At 38.6% G+C, this 19,465-nt stretch overlaps 3 protein-coding genes across 7 annotated transcripts; 1 reads left to right on the forward strand and 2 right to left on the reverse strand.

Moving 5' to 3' along the window:
• The first annotated feature begins 839 nt into the window (after positions 1–839).
• by (blistery) lies at positions 840–5,846 on the forward strand. Its single transcript, XM_068297483.1, is given in 3 exon segments — positions 840–2,224; positions 2,227–3,185; positions 5,016–5,846. Coding segments are annotated over 2 exon segments (2,265 nt in total). The 5' UTR covers positions 840–847; the 3' UTR covers positions 3,115–3,185; positions 5,016–5,846.
• A 1,366-nt stretch (positions 5,847–7,212) lies between these two features.
• On the reverse strand, positions 7,213–19,194 carry LOC137583020 (F-BAR domain only protein 2). 4 transcript variants are annotated; one of them, XM_068297892.1, is made up of 14 exons: positions 19,066–19,194; positions 13,336–13,652; positions 12,704–13,270; positions 12,440–12,635; positions 11,963–12,376; positions 11,747–11,908; positions 10,597–10,872; positions 9,913–10,018; positions 9,512–9,846; positions 9,277–9,449; positions 8,512–9,209; positions 8,117–8,452; positions 7,822–8,051; positions 7,213–7,748 (listed from the first exon to the last, which is right to left on the reverse strand). In XM_068297892.1, exons 2-14 carry the CDS (start codon positions 13,363–13,365, stop codon positions 7,651–7,653), a joined length of 3,621 nt encoding a protein of 1,206 aa, XP_068153993.1. In that variant the 5' UTR covers positions 13,366–13,652; positions 19,066–19,194; the 3' UTR covers positions 7,213–7,650. The 4 variants fall into 4 exon arrangements, with proteins under 4 accessions (XP_068153993.1, XP_068153995.1, XP_068153992.1 ...); XM_068297894.1 differs by lacking the exon at positions 11,747–11,908; XM_068297891.1 differs by having other exon boundaries at positions 11,747–12,376.
• Positions 14,267–19,203, reverse strand: Kdm3 (Lysine demethylase 3). Of its 2 annotated transcripts, none has more exons than XM_068297896.1 (2): positions 19,066–19,203; positions 14,267–17,027 (listed from the first exon to the last, which is right to left on the reverse strand). In XM_068297896.1, the coding sequence occupies exon 2, from the start codon at positions 17,021–17,023 to the stop codon at positions 14,354–14,356; it is 2,670 nt and encodes an 889-aa protein (XP_068153997.1). In that variant the 5' UTR covers positions 17,024–17,027; positions 19,066–19,203; the 3' UTR covers positions 14,267–14,353. The 2 variants fall into 2 exon arrangements, with proteins under 2 accessions (XP_068153997.1, XP_068153998.1); XM_068297897.1 differs by lacking the exon at positions 19,066–19,203 and adding an exon at positions 18,566–18,834.
• Positions 19,204–19,465: the final 262 nt, after the last annotated feature.

Here is a 19,465-nt window from a genome sequence, read left to right on the forward strand (position 1 = left end):
TAATTTGAAAGCAATCGCGTTAAAAGTAACGAAGTTATTTACAAAAGTCACTGTTTGCGAACGATCGTTCCTATGGGAGCTATATGATATAGTGGTCCGATCCGGCTGAATCCGAGATATACAACCCCTGCAGTATGTACAAGCCTACATGCATCAGCTCTGTAGCTCTTACAGTCTAGGAGGAGTTTGCGTTGATCCAGACGGATGGACGGACGGACGGACATGGCTATTTGAACTCGTCTCGTCGTGCTGATCAAGAATATATATACTTTGTATGGTCGGAGATGCTTCGTTCTATGCGTTGCACACTTCTGACCAAAATTAATATACCCTGTTTGCAAGGGTATAATAACTAACAATTTAAAGAGTACATCTTTGAATTTAAAGTTCATCCTGTACAAACTTATTAATACTTAAGTAAATTCAGTTGCTTGACTCAATGGATCCGACGTTTCCTGTTATGGTTCTCCAAATTTACTTATAATCCAAGAACAGATTGTAAATATAAAAATAATATATGTATATATAATATACTAAGAAAACAAAATTGAAACCCTTAAACCCTTTTGTCTTGTTTAAAAATGTTTAGGTCACTGTATTCGGATTTGTTTATGGCCAACAAAGCACACAAAGAGTGAGAGCAGCAATGAGTGTGTGTTGGTGTGAGAGTGTGAGTTTGTGAGAGGAGAGCGAATGAACGCCAACGCTGAATTTACACTTTTTGTATCTGTATCTGTATCTATGTAAGAGTTGGTGTTGTCTTTCTGTTGTTGGTTTTTCGTCTGGGGGTCTCTGGCGGCGCTCAACAAAAATTATTTCCAATCAGTCTTTTGGAATTCGCGAAACTATGCGGTCGCCGTACGAAGATACTAGTGCTATTGGTGCTGCTAATAAATACCAATACAACGGCAACGGCAACGCCAACAACAACAACAATAATAATAATAATTACTATAAAAACTATAATACGATTGGGAATGGAAGTGGAAATGGAAACGGCATACCTTATCATGCCCGGGAGAATTCGTTGCCATTTAGCTATGGAATCGCCAAAACTTCAACACCATTGCGCAAAACGCCAACACCGACGCGAGCGGATAGTTTTTTAGATTTTGATTTCGGTACAACCACAACAAACACAACAACAACATCAACGACAACGAATAAAAATAATTATAGAAATGATAATAATAATAATAGCAATAATAATAACATAAACGACATGATCAAGCCCCAACCGCGTTTGACGAGCCCTTTGCTAGTGCGCAAAACTCTGGGAAATGGAACAAATACAACAAATTCCACAAATACAAATACCATAGCCAATACATATCATTATAGATCGGGTCTTCCATCGTCGGCGTCGTCTTCGACGTCAGCTTCGGCGTCACAGCAGACGCCACTGCGAGATGATTTCGAACAATTGCTACGGGAGAGACGCGAAAAGGTCTTCAACGAGTATAGGGGTAGTGAGGGAGTGGGAGTGGGAGTCGGTGTGGGTGTGGGTCGCCAGCAGCAGCGTGAACCACCCATACCACCACAAAGGCAATATTATCCAAATACGATCTATACTACCAATGGAAATAGGAATGGTAATGGAAATGCAAATGCAAATGGTAATGGATATTATCGGAATACCTCATCTCTGGGGGGTAAAAACAAATATAATTACGATTTTGAATTCAATTTGAATTTGGATGATTTGGATTATGGAAATTTTGAACGTAAATCAACGCCAGCACCCACATATGCTCCATATCAAACACGTACCATACAATTCGTGGAGGATCAGGATGTTCCAGATGGTGTGATCAATAGACGACACATTGCATCCACGCTAGAGGAACGCAATTATCACACAATTAACAGCAGCAGCAGCAGCAAAATCAACAGCAGCAGCATCAACAGCCAACAGCAACTTCATGTGGAACCAGCCTCTTCGACTTATGGTCAGAGCAGCAGCAGCAACTTGGAGACACTTACGCGCACTCGTCGCGATTTATCCGCATCACCATCGTCGCCCATCTATGCCACCAGTAGCAAGCGTAACCCAAATACCAATGGCCAGACAACAACGCCTAGTCCCACAAGTAGACCAGAGACTCCAGCCTTTCCGGTCACACCGCGCACACCATTTGGGGGCACAACACCGCAACAGCAACATTTGGGCTTGGAATCGATCTATCAGACAACATCAAGACAAAATCAACGTCAGTCCACTCCAGTTGGCTCCCCCAAGAGCCACCCATGGAAGTGGCCGCCGATTCAGTACGCTTTGCTCGCAGTTCGGCCAAATTCTGGTATAAGGCCAATCTCTCGCGTGAAGATGCCATTGCCTTATTGGCATCTGCCCAGCCTGGCACTTTCTTAGTACGCGATTCGACAACCTATAAGAATGCCTATGGCCTGGTTGTACGTGTCTCTCAGCCTCCAGCTGGTTCCCAGGAGCTGGTGCGTCACTTTCTTATCGAACCCACACAACGTGGTGTCCGATTAAAGGGCTGTGCCAACGAACCCGTCTTCACATCACTTTCGGCTTTGGTTTTCGAGCATTCCATCAATCAATTGGCATTGCCGTGCCTTCTCCGTTTGCCCGAAGAGGATATTGTTCCGAATCCGTTAGCCAAAACGCCGGCACAGGAGCATTTGCTAGCCCATGGAGCTGCCTGCAATGTCCTGTGGCTATACTCCTGCGACACAGAGTCGTTAACCGGCAACGAAGCGATACGTAAGGCCATCCGGCAGATGTATGCCCAAACGCCTCTGCATCCGGCCACTGAGGTTCATTTCAAAGTTACCTCCCAGGGCATCACATTGACCGATAACACGCGTAAAAAGTTCTTCCGCAAGCATTATACGGCCGATATTATCTCACACTGTGCCATCGATCCGGAGAATCGCATGTGGTCATCGCCACCATCGAGTGAAGATGCCTCCAATGCTCAGAGCGAGAAGAAAACGATTTTCGCCTTTGTGGCGCGACGCTCGCACAGTTCCAAGGATAATCAATGTCATGTATTCTGTGATCTTTCGGTCAGTCAGCCAGCAGCGGCAATTGTCTCATTTGCTAATCGAACGCTGCCCACCGTAAAGCTAAAGAACTATGTTCTATAAACACATAAAACGCCAAAAAGTGCAGAACCAGAGCTAAAATGGACAGACCAAACAACAATGCAAATGGAAAGGTAAAATGATTGGTGTGCTTTAGAGCGGGGTGGGGGAGGGCCCATAAAAAAAGGTTTATTGCCATGGGTGTGTCGAAACGTCCTTGCTAGGAGCTGATTAAATGGCAAACTACAGTGAGAATTAGTCGATATGCAAATTCAGGTCACCGAAATTACAATAATAACAATTTAAACTAGTCTGGACTGTCCTTCTACTAGTCTACTCGATCTGGGGTTGCTAAAAAGTACCCTTAATGTATGCAATAAATTTCTGTTTTAAGGAAATTCGCAACTTTTCGTTTGCCATATAACTTAAACCGTCTCTATAAACTTCAAAGATTATTTGTTTATTCAGAGTTTTTTTTTTTGAAAGTTCCTTTATATTTTTCAAAAATCGAATTCTTTACGGATAATGCTCCCTACAGCCCTCGATCCACCACAGAGTCTAGACTTATCTTTTATATTACTTTTATAGCCATTTTGCGCTAACAAAAATCGTTTGTCATAGACATGAATAGGTAATAATGACTTTATAGCATGTCCGGAGTATATGATAGAACTCCTGAAGCTTCTGCTAAGTAACAAAAGATAAGAAGTTTAAGTTTATCAAACAAATTAACGTGTTTTTGAACCAGCATCTAATGGTAGTGAGTTATATTCTTTCTTATAGAACAAATCTTACTTACATAGGCCTCACTGTAAAGGCAAATGTAGCGTTATGGCCGAACGTCATAACGACGAAAAAAGAAACTATTAAAAACATTTGAATATTCTTTGGACCTTCCCCGGGGCCAGGCCATCGTCGATCGTTTTGTTTATTTTACATTATGCCTTTGGCTGTTTGTTTGTTTAACGGTTTCCATATACTACTCTCTAATCGTATCTATATATATAGACATATGTACATATATGTACCTTTACCACCCACACCAAATATCTCACACTTTTCATTTTTTTTTTCCACAACGGAAGTTTCTGTCATGAGTCAGTTTTTTCTGCCATTTTTTTTGTTTTTACAAATTTTTGATGAAGTTAGCTAGACTTCCTATCGGCAAGTAAAAAGCTTCTGTTAGCAATATTTTTATAGGACCACACCTATGTATATACAAACATCTATAGCTAGGGGCATAGCTAAAGCTATTGCAGTCATTATATCGTTTTGCTTTCGTTTCGATTTGATTAATTTGGTCACTTCACGGTCATGTGTTGAGGTCGCCCCCACTGATAAGAGACAGTTCTATATTTTTGTTTTCCTTCGTTTTTATCAATTCTAAGCATGATGTAAGGCAAAAAAAGGTAAATATATAGCCATAGAGCTAAGATAAGTTGTTTCATTTGCCAGATCGTTCAACTTTAGTTTAGATCGCCAGGGGGAAAAGAATTTCAAGGTAATTTTGGATGTAAAGTAACTTTTTGGAATCTCACAACATTTTGTTTCACACGAAAAACTATAAAAAGAAATATGCGAATAGATAAACATATGTGCGATGTGTTTATAGAAATCGATTTGAACAATTGCTAAAATAAATTCGTCTTACGTAGCCGCAGATATCAAAGGAATGAGCTCATAGACAGAATGGTGAAAGAATTTAAAAGCAAAATAATCCAAACTAGAATCTAGTCTACTATCAATCTTTGAGTAATTTAAAGGGTATTAGCAGTTCGGGTGCATTGCTTTCAATTGAAACTTTTGCCGGCTTATGTGATCCATTTGATCTGCAATTAAGCAACCACATCAATTGAAAGGAATTTCCATTTGGTAGTGGAAATGGAATTTATGACCTTGTTGAAATAATTGCTGTTGCATTTTGTATTTCATAAATTTTATTCTCTCTCCCAATGTCGTTTCAGGAAATTGTGTGGCACTTAACAGAACGTATAACCAGCCGAAATATAATAACAATAATTGATGTCAGCTATACAATTTAGTTTATTTAGAGCGAAACAGAATGCACGAAAATAAAAAGTTAACGTAATATACAATAAATACATATGTACCTATAGATACATATGTGTGTATCCAACTGTCTATCAACTTCGATTAACTAAACGCACAGTGGCGCAATGGCTTGCGAAATGGAGGGGGAACGAATCATTTTTTGTTTATATGTTAAATATGATAAACTTAATTATGATATTAGCAATAATAATAATAAAGTTGAAAAGGCTTACAGGGTGCGCTACAAAGAAACCACAAACACACACGCACATCAAAAGGCAAATCTGGTTAGGTGAAATGAGGGCAAGTCGCTCCCTAAAGTATGCAGTAGACTTTTAAAGAATTCATTTAAGCCTTAAATAAATATAAAACTTTTGGACTACAAAAGTCTTTGTTTGTTTTTCGAAACTGAACTCTGTGTCAGCCTAGTTTAGTGGAAAACTTCACACATTTCAAATTTCCAGACCTGCCATTGAGACACACACACACACACACTCACACAATGAACCTAATATATCTAATACATACCTAATATACGTTTTTTTTGTGAAACTACGTACAATTAATGTTAACTTAGAAAGTTGTTTTTTTTTAAATACACAAGCACCAGTTGTTAAATAAGTTCGACGAAAAACGCGTTCAAAACGAAACCAATTTTATAATTTATATTTGTATCTTTGTATTAGCTTTAAGCTCTACTAATTTCAGTCACTATGAATAAAACAAAAAATATGGCAAATGAATTTCTATTATCAAAAAGACTTAAAAATGGCTTTCGGAAGTGACCTCCATTATTTGAATCCCTGAAGTTTAACTGAGCTCTGAAACGAACCCTCATTGCTTGATTGGGGATAAGTTTCAGTTCTAAATGACTTGCAAATCGTCAACATCTGGTTATAATTTCTTATCTAACGCTCCAGTTTGCAAATATGTATAAACAAAACAAAAGTTAAGTACATACCTACATACATGTATGTGTATGTATGTGTGTCTACATCTGAGCATGTAAATTAACTTGCCTTTAATTTTAGTTAAACAATTAGTATGCATGGCAATTGTTTTGTTTTGTAATTTAATCTTATCGTCTGACAACTACTTTATATATATGTGTGTATATACTCTACCCATATACACACAAATGTTGTATATATGTAGGCATCGCTATCGTTTATGGGCACTTGACAAACCCCAGACCAGAATTTCCATATACATATATATATATATATTTTTTACACTTTGATTCAATTGGTGCAATTTATGAATTAATGCAATTTGTATTTGGCTGAACAATGAAAGAGCCTTTAAGTGTTCAAGTTGCTTGCCAAGTGAAATGAAAATGCGTCTCGTGACCTTCAAACTGAATTTATTTATGCCAAAAAAAATGACGTCATTCAGCGCCATCGCAGCCACAGCAGCAGCAGCAGCGTAAGTAGACATATTAACGACAGCTGTTTAAATTCTTTTTACAATATTTTTACACAAACGCAAACAAAGAATGTATTTTATAAGAATAATGCGCTTAAAGTAGGAGCAGATTGGGTCGATTTCGGTTTTGCCATCGAAACATATTTTTAATTGATTGAACATTTTTTCGTGTTTGTCAACAGTTTTTGAGAATTCTTATTTTGTTGATTTCATTTTGGGTTTTTCCTGTTTCTGTCGGTGCTCTTTCTCTGGTGCTAATTTTGGTTAGGAAAGAAGAAATCGAAACGAAACCGAAATCGAAAACTAAAAACAAACAAAACCTGTTTGTCATGTTTGTTCTTTTTGGCTAAATTTGTTAATTAATTGAGCAATAGATGGAATGGGGCGGGCGGGCAGACAGCAGCCCGTGATTATTGCCTGGTGACGAAAGCATACACACATAAAAGTCGAAGATTCGAAGATTGTACACATTGTCTTTAGTACATTTTTTCATATATCTTACATTTATTTGTTGTTTTTCTTTCTTTCTTTCTTATTTGGTTGTGTGGTACAAAAAATTGAACATAAAATCAACGTTCGCTATGTGTGTGTGTTTGTGTGTTTTGTGGTGTATGTGTGGATTTTAATATATATATATATATATATCTACATAGCTACTACATAAAGTATTTCAATTCGTTTCAATTTGATTTACATTCATAATTGTTTTTAATATTAAACATAATAAATACATTTCGATACTTGAAATACATAAACATATAAATACATATATATTTTTATAACAAATAATACCTCCCAGGACAATGCAGGTAGATCCTTTAAATCAACATTACAGGTGAAAACAAGTACAAAAAAAATAAGGTAAACAGATAAACAAATAGATTTGAAAAGCTCTCAGAAAAAGTGCAAAGTATTACAATATCTAGGTATTGATATATGAGAATGCTAATATTTGCCATATATATTTCTTACTTTGTGGTTTTTTTTTTTATCTTAGTTACAAAAAATTTTTTCTAGAGTTTTTCACGAGCCTATTGCCATATTCATATTCATATTGCCTTGCCATTTTCTCTGAAGGAGGTTTGAGGGTGATGAATAGATAGAATGGGGGAGGACAAAAACCTAATTGGATTTCGCCGAATACGGACTTGTTGAGCCCACCGATGGCGGTGTGGGTGTGGCACCGCTTCGTATGCCATCACCTTCGCACACATATTTGCCTAAAAAGGTCGAAAAGAGAGAACATGTTTTTAGCTTGTCGATTATTTAGCTCCTCTCCGTGTGATAACTTACCGGAAATAAAACGTCGCTTTACCAATGACAAACGATATCCACTGCCCTGTAGCTCAAACTCTATGCCAGAGAGCGTGGTGCCCTCACAATTGAATTGTGTGGCCAATAGAGCTGGCGTGGATGGTCCATCGTTTAGTTCGAGACGAGCACGTAAAGTTCCCACACCGCCATCCTGAGAATTTTGTGATATATCCGTAAAGTTCCACATTAAACGATTCGATTCGCCCAACCTGAAGCAAAGAGGCAATAGCAAATGACAGAAAGTTTTAAAGTTATACTAAGATTTCTTGCGTACCAGGCGGAATGAGGCTTGGATTGCACATTGCGTACGGATCCGTTGACTGGCACGGAGAGAGTCACATTCAACAAAGGCGAGGCACTGGCCATGGCATGATTATTGTACTTGTAGTCCACTTTTAGAGCAGTATAGCTGCTCTCACATTTCCAATAGCTAACCAACTGAAAGGGACACGAACTGGCTCCGGGCTTCGTGCGCACCTGATACTTGAGTATGTCCACATTAAAGTATGGGGCATTTGGATTATTTTCCGCCTGGCTGCGTAATAATGCCGTCAAGGCTTGCATATTAAATTCCAGCATAGTGCTCAATCCACTCGACTGCAGACGATCTCTGCAGAAAAAAAGGAGTTTAAAATGATTTTCTAGGAGTTTTTTCTATTGATTACATACATTTGCACTAGCTTGCCATTGGGTACCAAATTCTCCAAATTCTGAACATTCTTAATGCGAAAACCCAGCTTGGCTGGATTGGGATTATGGGCTAAGAGGCCGACAATGCCGGCTGGGAATGATAACGTCATATCACCGGATACCTTAACTTGACAGCGCGACTCATCGCTGCCACGGAAATAGGCATGTATAATCTCATGGAATGCCACTGCCAGCGGTATTGTGTCAGAAATTCCAATTGTCAATGGCGAAGGTCCTCGAGAGGAGCCCACCCCACTACCGATTGCTGTACGAAATTCGAGACTGCCAATGCTCTCGGCACGATTCATAACGCTTGTTTGCTGCTGAACAGGATTTGGCGACATACGACCACGCCCCGGTGCCGTGCTTGTGTTTGCTGCCTGACCAATGGCAATCATGTCCGAGGGTCGTGATGGTGGACGTGGTATGGCTATACTGCCGCCAGAAGTGGGTGTTGATCGGGTTTTCTCGCCCAACTCGGAGAACGCATCGTAGCGACTGTGATTCACATTGTTCGCATTGTTATTATTGGACAGTGTGGGACTTTGAAGCGGAGCGTACGGATGTACACTGGCAGTGGGCGTTGAAGCATTCGATATTTCTGGTGATTGTTGGCGAGATGCTGGTGCTGCTCCGCCGCCTGTTCCACGCGAACTCTGCAATTGCTGGCTGTGATGCTGTAATTGAAAAACAAGTTGGTCAATTCCCACTGAATTAAACATCTTAGTTCAACAAAAAACTCACCGAAAATATGCCGGTTGGTGAAATCGAGAGATTGCCTACAGTTGCCCGCAACTCATCTACACTGGCCGACATGGGAGCTTGACCATTATTTAAGGGCTTTATCTTGACATGTATGCGCCGCTCCTGCTTATCATTGTCGGAATCCGTATCCGAATCGGAATAGAAACTGCCAGCTATAAAAATTTACCCAAATTACATAGATTTCACAGCAAGTTGTTACCTTGAGGCAACTTACATTTATCATGGCCCTCTTCCCAGGCGATTTCCTTGGCCGGTTGAATGCTGAAGCCTTCCTCGTCTACCTCGTACCCACCGGGACCAGCACCGCTTAAGCCTGTAACTGGAGTCGCTGATGCAGTTGACTGGAGATTGGGCGCACCTCCGATTCCAACAGCTGCACCTCCACTGCCACCCATACTGCTAGCACCAGCGGAATCAACACTTCCCTGAGCTGAAGTGGCCGATAAAGCAGCTAACCCACCGCCTGCACTGCTGCCACTGGAATTTTGAGTCGTCATGCTGCGTCCATGATCTTCAAAGTCCAGCAAAGTGTTGTTTCCTCGCTCCATGCTACAAATAGAAGCAATTAATTGCAATTACAACAGCTATGTAGGGTAATCCAATTTTTTTCTTTACCTGGTCAAACGTTCTTCTTGTATATTTTCTGAAGCTTCATTGTCTTTCTTTTTCTTGGATTTTTTAGTTTTAGTTTTATCCCGGCGACTACGCAAAATGCCGGAAACTATAAAAGCATTCAAAAATCAATTATATTAGCAAAACTTAAAGGCTATAGCTAAGCACAAGTACAACATAATTAACTCTAAAACAAACTATACTACGCACCTTAACCTTTAAGAGGAAAATTTCAAGAAACGAATAAATTAAAGGTAAATTTTATATATAAATTGAACCGTTTTAAATGTTAAAGTGCGTATTCTAAAGAATTGCAATGATTTTGTATGCCTAAATCTATAATAAATATATACATACATATTGTAAAATATTTCTTAGTCAAAAGAACTCAAACACCGCCAAATGTATATTAAATATATATATAAGTGATGCAACAAAATGAATACAAATGTGTTTAATTAATTATGAACAAAATGGAAAAAGGGCGTGCTATATACATATTTATACATAATTTAACTTAAGCATGCAAAATTAGTCTTGGGGTAGAAAATAGAAAACACAAGTGGGTTGTAGGTAGAGGTAAGGTGGTGGTGGTGGTGTTGGTTGGATATGGTAAAAGGTTCGGGGTGTCCAGAAATCAGAAGACAGGAGAATCACTTTGATTTAAGTTTTCTTTAAATCATTTACCCTGAGAGTTTGATGTAAATATATTTAAAAGTGACGTTGTACGTCTGGACGTTGTTGTTGTTGCTGCTGCTGATGATGATACTGAGGTTGCCGTCGTCGCTGCAGTCTGCTGTTGTTGCTGATGCTGTTGAAGATGATCTTGCTCATTTAATGATTTCGATAATTGCTGATCACTAGTCGTTGCATTCAATTGCTTTTTACCACCAACTAAATTTGCAGTTGGTGTTAAGGCCTCTGCCGGCTGTGGTTGTTCTTGCTGTTGTGGTTGCTGCTGATCTAAAGTTTTGTTTTTAATTTAACAAAATTAGTTTGAAACAGTGCAGTGAATATATTCTGATATCGATAAAGGAAGGTAAATGAATTGATGATGGATGGACATGGATATGTATATGTATATGAATGAATGAAGCAGGATATATAAATGCACATATGTATAAGCAAGGTATATTATATAAATATATGTTTAGTTGGTTTAGTGCGATGTTTGCGGTTTGTTAAATGAATTTGATTCAGTTTCTGTCTGTCTGTGTGTGTGTTTGTGTGGCTGGTGTTTGAGTATTTACTGACTATGGCGTTAATTTAAATAAATAATAAACGAATAAATCAAACAAATTAATTAGAAATTATAAATAAGAAAAATAAAAAGAAAAAATTTATATATACATACTATATACACAAATTGGTGAAGAAAAATTACAATCATGGCAAAAATGAGATAATAACTGTCTTGAGTTGGCTTAAAATGGAAATAAACTCAAATCATATGGTAAATTGGAGATGTATAAACAAATTATCTGCTTGCTTTCACTTTTTGTCTATTAGTTTTGCCTTTTGGGTAAAGCTTTGTTATGATGTACAATAATTCCTAAACGAATATTGAATAAATGTTAAATAAATTTATTTAACCAATTATTCTTGATCTTGAGGATTTTTCCAAATTACGCTCAACTCAAACACAGTTAGAAATACTTCTAATAAAGATATATCACGAAAAAGTTGATAAATTGGACACAATTGGTTAAAGAGATCCATATAGTACAAAGATTAAAAATCATAAGAGTATAAATCAAGCGTAAAAACATAAAACAAAAAAATTAAAAAGACATAAAACATAAATAAATACGAAAATAAAAAAAAAAGGAGAATAAACCTTGAGTAGTATTTTCCTCGGAGTTGGGGGAATTTTTGGTGATGTTTGTTGTGAGACTATTCGTGCCAGTTGTTGTTGTTGTTGTGTTATTGGTGTTTGAACTGTGGATATTGCTGTTGATTGCTGTTGTTGGATTTGCTGAGTTAGTGGCAATTGTTGTTGCTGTAATGGTGGTATTGTTGTTGTTGGTGGTGGTTGTATTGATCCCAGTCATACCGAAATTTGCCGCCGATTGCTGCTGCTGCTGCTGTTGCTTGTTGCCGGACCACAACCAGTTACGCAAGCCTCCCTTCGATCCTGTCGATTGTTGAGAATTGGCTCCCAAAATATCGGGCGATGTGGGACGTGGTGAGATGCCTGGAGCTCCAATAATGGCATCATCTGCATACGGTATGCTGCCACTTGCTGCACTTCCACTGCCCAAAGAGATACCCGCCAAGGCATCTCCACGCTGATCCATTGAGACTGGTGTTACACCTGTTGCTCCCATTCCTCCGCCTGATGTACTGCCAGACCGAATCGCTGCCTGAATACTGGTGGCTGAATTCGAATTGGACGCATTGGCCGAGACCTGAGGCTGTTGCAGTCGTGATCCAGCCGAAAGAGCAATAAACTCCAATTCAGGCATTTCTAATAAAAAATTAGAAATAGAATTAATCCGGAGACAATACAACTTGCATATTCCTGTCTCACCTGGCTTCTCCAGACCCGTGTACTTGTTAAGCACAAATTGCTCTAGAAGTTTATCCACAGACATGTCAACAAATTGACGCTTAAAATCGGAATGCACCTGTCCCACCATATCATGATTATTTTGCACCATTTCCAAATAGGTTGAAAGAAACTCCTTCATCTGCCGCAAATGCACTTCTTCGATCTCTTGGAAACGCTTAAAAAATTAAATTACATATTTAATAAATAATTAAATTTTATACGAAATGAGTAAAGTTTTATTACCTTGCAGGTCTGCGTCATGCGCCGTTCAAATTCGTTTTTAATGGGATTATGCTTATCCATTAAAGATTTATAGTCTTCTTGCAATTTCTTTAATTTACTTTCCAATTTCTCGGCATCCTTATGTGAACCATTATCCTTACGCAACTTCTCCAGCTCTTGTACTTTGCTAGCATAAAGATCTCTCAACTTTTGCACTGCCACTGTCGATGTTTGTATGGCCTGAACACATTCAAGAGTCTGTGACTCATCCTCTTTGACAGACTTATGCTTTTTATGCAACTCATCAGCATATTTGGCAACATCCTTGACCAATTCACTCAACTTCTGTACCATCTGCATGTGGAGAGTGGAAAGTTTTTCCGCCGAGGTACGTAAAATGGTCCAAACGGGTGCAAATGTACTATTCAGTGTACCCGTACTGGCCTTATGGGCCAGTTTTGACATCATTTTTGAATTCTGCTCCTCAATGTTGGACTTTTCACGTAAGAACTCGGATAACTCTTTGCTGGCAACCAGACCGAATTTCATATTATGATATAAAACATCAAAGCCGTTGTTCTTCTCCCCCTAAATAAAGACATTTTTTTTTTTGAAAACACAATAAGTCTAATAAGTCTCAATTATATACTTACCCAAAAGTAATCATTGAAATCCACCGTCATTTTGCTTGTCTTTTGCTTTTTTTTCGGTTATTATTATAAAAAATAAAAGAAAAATGCTATCGTTTCCCCTATGTTGGCTGCAGTCTTCTTGAAGGCTTCTCTTAATTGACTCTTGACTTCTGTTTCCTCCACTCTTCTCCTTGATTGCTCTTCTGCACTCATGTGCAGCACAACAATGCGATGCTGGTGCTATTTCTGTTGGCTACACTCCTCATCATCAGATTCAGCATCTGATTCAGCATGCATTAGCATTTACTATATATTTACATTCACTTGATTGTCTGTAACTGAGAATAAAAAAGCCAAGAATAAATTGACGCTGATTTCAATTAAATAATCAAGCCCTACCAGCTCAAAAAGCCACTCTATGTACGAAGAACGAGGCAATGTGAGAGAAAAACGGGGAAATATTCTATGGGTTAGAGGGTCAACACTTTGCACCGCACATATGTATGTACAATGTTTCTTAGTCCAAATAAGTTTCCAACAGGAATTCCTAAGCTCTGGTAATGTCCCCCAGTTGTAAACATTCTAATATAGTAGGTCTACAAAATGACTTGGTTTATCTTTACGTCGTTAATCTTTGAAAGAAGCAATACATAGATTTGCCTTCAGACAAATATAAGATACACATTCTTATACCGAGAAGCCACATATGTTTTCTTTCTGGTTACAGGGACCATTGCATTAGCTACCTGAGAGCAAATTAATGTCCATTATTTCGAAAATGCACTGGAAGGAACCGGTTTGCAAACATAATTGCCAAGGACAAGGTGCCCATCTCATGTTTACCTGGCGGCTTGCAGGCAACCTCATTGTATTGTTGCCACATCGTTGGCCACAAATCGTTACCTACCAAAAACTAGCTGGGTCGAAATGATGTATTTTTTTGCAAAGAAAATAGTTTAATAAGTATTCGTATGTTTTATTAAAGTTTAGTTAAATTGTTGCATAAGTACAAAACTTCGTAAGATATGTTATGTTGAAATTAATCTTTATTAAGCTTGGCCATTTCCAAGTCAATTCGCTCATCCAGGGCCCGGGTCAGAATGGTGCAACAATCCTTGATGGCATGATAGATAATATTTTTGATCTGTAATTTATCTTCATGATTGGTATGCGAATGGGAGAGACGACGAAACTCGTGGGTTAAATGATAACAATGTGTTATATTCTCGGGTGACACAAAATCCTCGGCAACCTTAATGCAATTGTGAAGATTCTGTACTTGATGCGGTGCACCGGCGGGTATAAAAACAGCATCACCCAAACACTGGACAATGGGATGACCCTCAACACCGTATTCTGTGAATAGGCGAGCCCTTAACTTATCATCTAAATACCAATTCTGATCGTGTATGGGATCGTGATCTGGTTCAAGTCGATAACCCTTCTCCAAAGTAACCCGATTGAGTAGATCGCGAATTTTATCGGCATCACGAGCGGGAAATATGTGCCAGAGGGCACCTGGCAAAACATCGGAAGTTTGACATCTTGCTCTGGTGATATAATCGCAACCACCCAGAGCAATGGCCTTTTGTGTGGCGGCCAATTGGGGTTTGTTATCGGCATCTTGGGGAATGCCAACATAGACCATTATGTTAACAGCATCGGATATATCCAAATGTAAGTTTGTTGTCCCCTTATCGGGATGCAAAGCCGATCCATAGGCATTATACATCTTTGGCCCCAAATCGGGAGGCACAAACATTTTAGGCAAACAACTGGCTATATTCAGATTACCTGATCTTAGGGTATATTCCGGCATTGGCAAACCCTTCATGAGATCTGCGAATCGTGTTGGCAATATCTCAGCGAAATCATCACCGGGTGGCCAATCTTTCAATTTTAATAGCATGGGTTTTCCATTGGCATCGAGCAGACGTTTATTCATACACTGGAATCCCTCCCAGAAATGTTTCATGGGCTGATTGGGAACCAAATTGCCACTGAGGCAATTAATGAGATCATTTGGCTTTTCACCGAAATCCGCACAGAATGCCTGAGGATGCCACAGAGCAAGATTCAATGAACGCGCCACTTCTGAGATCATAACAGGTTGACCACATTTCCAAACTTCTTGAAAGAGAACGCGATTATCCGGATGCATGGCATCTGTGAGACGTAATAATTTGCCATCACATAGCCATTCATGTGGCACACCCGGTGCCAATTGAGTGGAGTGGGCCAAAGTCATGGCGCGCGGCGGTAGAAACCTTCTGAGTCCAGCCAAACCCTTGCGCAAAAAATCAATATGTTTGAAATTATCAAATGCACTAGTTATCGGATCTTTTCCCAGTGTTTCCTTGGTCCAAACCCGACCAGGCACATAATCTATGCCCCGTTCTCGTGCAAATTCCAATTTCTTTGAATGCAACTCCTCCAATTTCTGTTGCTGATGCAACTTCTGCTCGCTGGCCAATGACGACAAGCTTGTATGCTGCTTCAGTTGCGACTCTTTGATCATATCTTGTATGAGGTCATTCAATTGTGAATCTTTAATCTCTTGTTTACTTAATAAGCAACCGCAAACCTGTGGCACTTGCCACAACGATCGCACTTCGTGCATTAATCGACCCAACACATTAAGAGCATCTCCAGCAATTATCTGAGTGAGCATTAATTCAGACAGAGCATGTTGCTGGTTGGGTCCACCACTTGGATGGGTGCAGAGTAGCCAGTGATATTCATCGCAACCCTTTTGCGCTCCACCAGCATTCTTCCGCCTTGCCCCGACTCTTGGTTGGCCCTCTTTGCGATCTTTGAAACAATCGAGGCATACACCAAATCCACACTTCCTGCACGTCCAGTGGTAATTGAATAATGTCGTGTCACAAACATCGCAAATCTCACGTATACCCTGTACGGCCTTCTTCCAAGCAATTGTTCCATCCGGATTCTCGTGCAATTTCAAGGCCTCCGCCTCTTGGCGCCACAAATAACAAAATTGATCGCCAGCGTGTAAAAGAATATAACGACAGACTTGTATATCCATAAAGCCGCTAGTCGGTTCCGTCTGTGCATCTGGTTGCCAAATGGCCAAATCTACGGCTGATGGTTCGCTATACGGATTTGGAAATCCAACCACAATCAAATGACCCTTCTCATTATATTTCAAACGACGAAACTCATAGAATCTGCAATAGACGTCACTACTGGCTGTGGCCAAACTCCGCCTCCGACATTCCCGACATTTGGGTATGGGTTCAATGACCGCAGTACTATCATCTTCACTAGATTCTGGTCCTGGTGGTTGTTGCAGTTTGAAGCAGGGCAAATGCTGACGAAATGTCTCGCAACTTTTACGATATTCTTCATCTAGTCTCAGCTCTTCGGCAGTCAGAACTAAAGTCACTTCACTTGTCGCCTGTTTTGCTTCCTCTTTACCATTTTCTTCATGTTCATCCTGTTCATTAGGCACACTTTCTCGCTCTTGAGGCAGATCATTGACGATCTTATGATCTTCTAGTGAATTCTCTGATTCTGTACCCTGTGCCTCTAAACAGGGCCTCTTAAAGTTATCATTCGAGATGTGAATTTCTATTATGGATTTCGGTTCCGGACGTAGTACAGATAATTGTCCAGAATCTAGTGATCGTTTCAGTTTAAATTCGGAAGCCTGCAGCATTTCTTGCTGCGCTTGCGTTGGCAATTCCATTTTTCTGAAGAAGAAAAGATGCAAATATTTGTTTTCATACATTTTCCATTTCTTTTTTCCATTCTTTTCTGTACTTTCGGTAATGCTTTTTGCAAGAGTGAGTATTTCTGCTGCTGCTTTTGGCTCCATTGTCTTACATTTATATTTTTTGTCTTCCAAGACTTGTTACACTATTTATATTTTAAACACCGATTTCGTTAAAAGGGAAACTAAATAAAAATGATTACAAAAATTTCCTGGTAATGTGGCTGACAACTTTCGTTGGCGCAGTTCTTGATACTAGTATTCGTTAAAGTTTTCATTTTCTTTTGGAGCTTTTACTGTAATAATTGATTTTGTTTTAGAAACAGCACAACTACTCACTGCCTCCACATTACCTGGGCACAGAGAAAAATTCTTATAAAAATTATTAAAATTACTTAAATTATTTGGTATGGTCTGGATAAATTGGGGAATTAATAGAATTTATTCAGCAGCTGATTCTCGAGGGAAGAACTAATAGCGGCTTTTACTTCAAATTGAACGATTTTACTCCTTTAAATCTCCAACCAAATCCGCAATTGATCTAATAAATCAGACTAATCTCGCTCATTAGTTTTGACATTTCTATCCCTCAAAACAATTTTATTCTATATACTATACAGAACATCAAATTTAAGGTTTCTGAGATATGGAAAGCTTTTTTTGACACTCTTATATATGTATTATCTACATATATATCCTTTCATTATTAATAGTTGCATAGTTCAAAATACCATAGTTTCTAGACTCGTTATCCTCCATTACTCTTCACCCCCCTTTTCAAGCAAAATTTACGACAACAACAGTTGATATTTACTTAATTTACATATAATTGTTCGCTTAAAACCAAATTATCCGAATTGAAAGATAACAAATATATACTTAACATTTATACATACATACATTATTATGGGCGTTTTTTTTTTGTTTGGATTTTCATTTCGTAGTTTTTTGTTGATAAAACAAATGTAAAAAGCAATCGAATTTGTTTGATAGTAAGAAAGAGAAAAGTCGAAGGGAACGACTGGATAAACCTAAAAACAAACTCATATGACACAATGTGCAAAAGGCGATAACAAATATACATACATATGTATATGTGTGTACATGCTTATATACTTTTTTTTTTTTTTTTAAGAGAAAATGTGATAATTAAGAGATAAAAAGAAGGCAAAAAGTGCAACAAGTGTCGAGGAAAGGGAATGAAGTGGAATGTATTAAAAGAGGGACGTACGGGACGAAGAGGGGTGGAAACCAAAATGTCAGTCTTGAATAAATTGATGGAAAAACAACTTTTAACCTTGCACGACCAAACGACAGAGATAAAGCTATTGAAAGACAGAGAGAAAGGAAAAGAAAAAAATCAACTTAGGGCGTAGGCAAGGGCCCGGCAAAAAGCAATATCAACAACACAAGAAAAAGAAGTCTTACTAAAGACGAAAAATTACAGCCAGTAGTTTGCTTTTTCATTTAATCAATCAATTCATCGATGACCTTTTAATTAACTTAAAGTTTTCTCACCTATTAAAAATATCTACGAAATGGCTTTAAGATACCCCACTTCCATCTACTCCACTTTTGTTTGTTAGTTTCACTGCATTTTCTACTTCTATTACGACTCCCACTCCTACTCCTCATTCATTTTTAACACGACAACACTGGCTTGGATATTACTACATCGCTCTAGTTTCGGTTTTGTTTTGTCAATGAACGTTGCCCCCTCCTTCGACTCGTTCTCTTCATTTTTCAACGAAAATTTATTATAGTTAGAGGTATTTGTGGTATTTATAATTGATTGGTTTTATTGGAAAGCAAAACCAGAAATTGTATAACTGATATTGCCATTTAACTTGGGTATTCTTTGTTGAATTTTTATCAATTTTAATTTCTGTACACACACGCACATACACTGACTCACATACATACACACTTATATGCAGCTATGGCAAAACTGGCGTTCCCATGGCACAAAATGTTTTAATTGATATTAATTCGAATTTTCACCCACAAATAAAACTTACAATGGTTCACTGTTTGACGGGGGGAGCACTTTCGAATAGCAAACACTTAATTAACACCTTCGTCGGATGGAAAACTAAATAAATTTATATAAAAATTCGATTTTTCAGCCTACTGCAAAGGCTGATGTGTGACCGTATAATAAGTTGAACAGTGCTTGCAAACGATGCTGCTAAAGGGTAAATATTTACTTAAGTTGCTCGGGCTCAATACGCGCGTAAACTACATAAATTTGGTATCAAACGAAAGACAAAAATTCCACGAGCACTACCTCAGGTGAGCCTTGGCGATTTTTTTGTAGTTTTTGAGTAATTAACAAAAGAAAATTTATGTTTTTAGCGGGAATATAGCTGAAAGTAGCTGTTTCCGGCTAAAAATCACTGTCAAATTGTTGAGATAGTG

The sequence above is a fragment of the Drosophila tropicalis genome, unplaced genomic scaffold, assembly GCF_018151085.1.
Source record: "Drosophila tropicalis isolate 14030-0801.00 unplaced genomic scaffold, ASM1815108v1 contig_859, whole genome shotgun sequence".
NCBI lineage: Eukaryota > Metazoa > Arthropoda > Insecta > Diptera > Drosophilidae > Drosophila > Drosophila tropicalis.

What these genes read in the sequence shown, in the direction of transcription:
- LOC137583020 (XM_068297891.1), bottom strand. Translation starts at nt 13,365, where the DNA reads ATGACGGTGGATTTCAATGATTACTTTTGG. An exon ending in ATTTACATCAAACTCTCAGG is followed by an intron (nt 10,019 to 10,596) that starts GTAAATGATTTA and finishes ATGCTTTTATAG; the next exon opens with TTTCCGGCATTTTGCGTAGT. An exon ending in CAAGAAGAACGTTTGACCAG is followed by an intron (nt 9,847 to 9,912) that starts GTAAAGAAAAAA and finishes TTCTATTTGTAG; the next exon opens with CATGGAGCGAGGAAACAACA.
- Kdm3 (XM_068297896.1), bottom strand. Translation starts at nt 17,023, where the DNA reads ATGGAATTGCCAACGCAAGCGCAGCAAGAAATGCTGCAGGCTTCCGAA.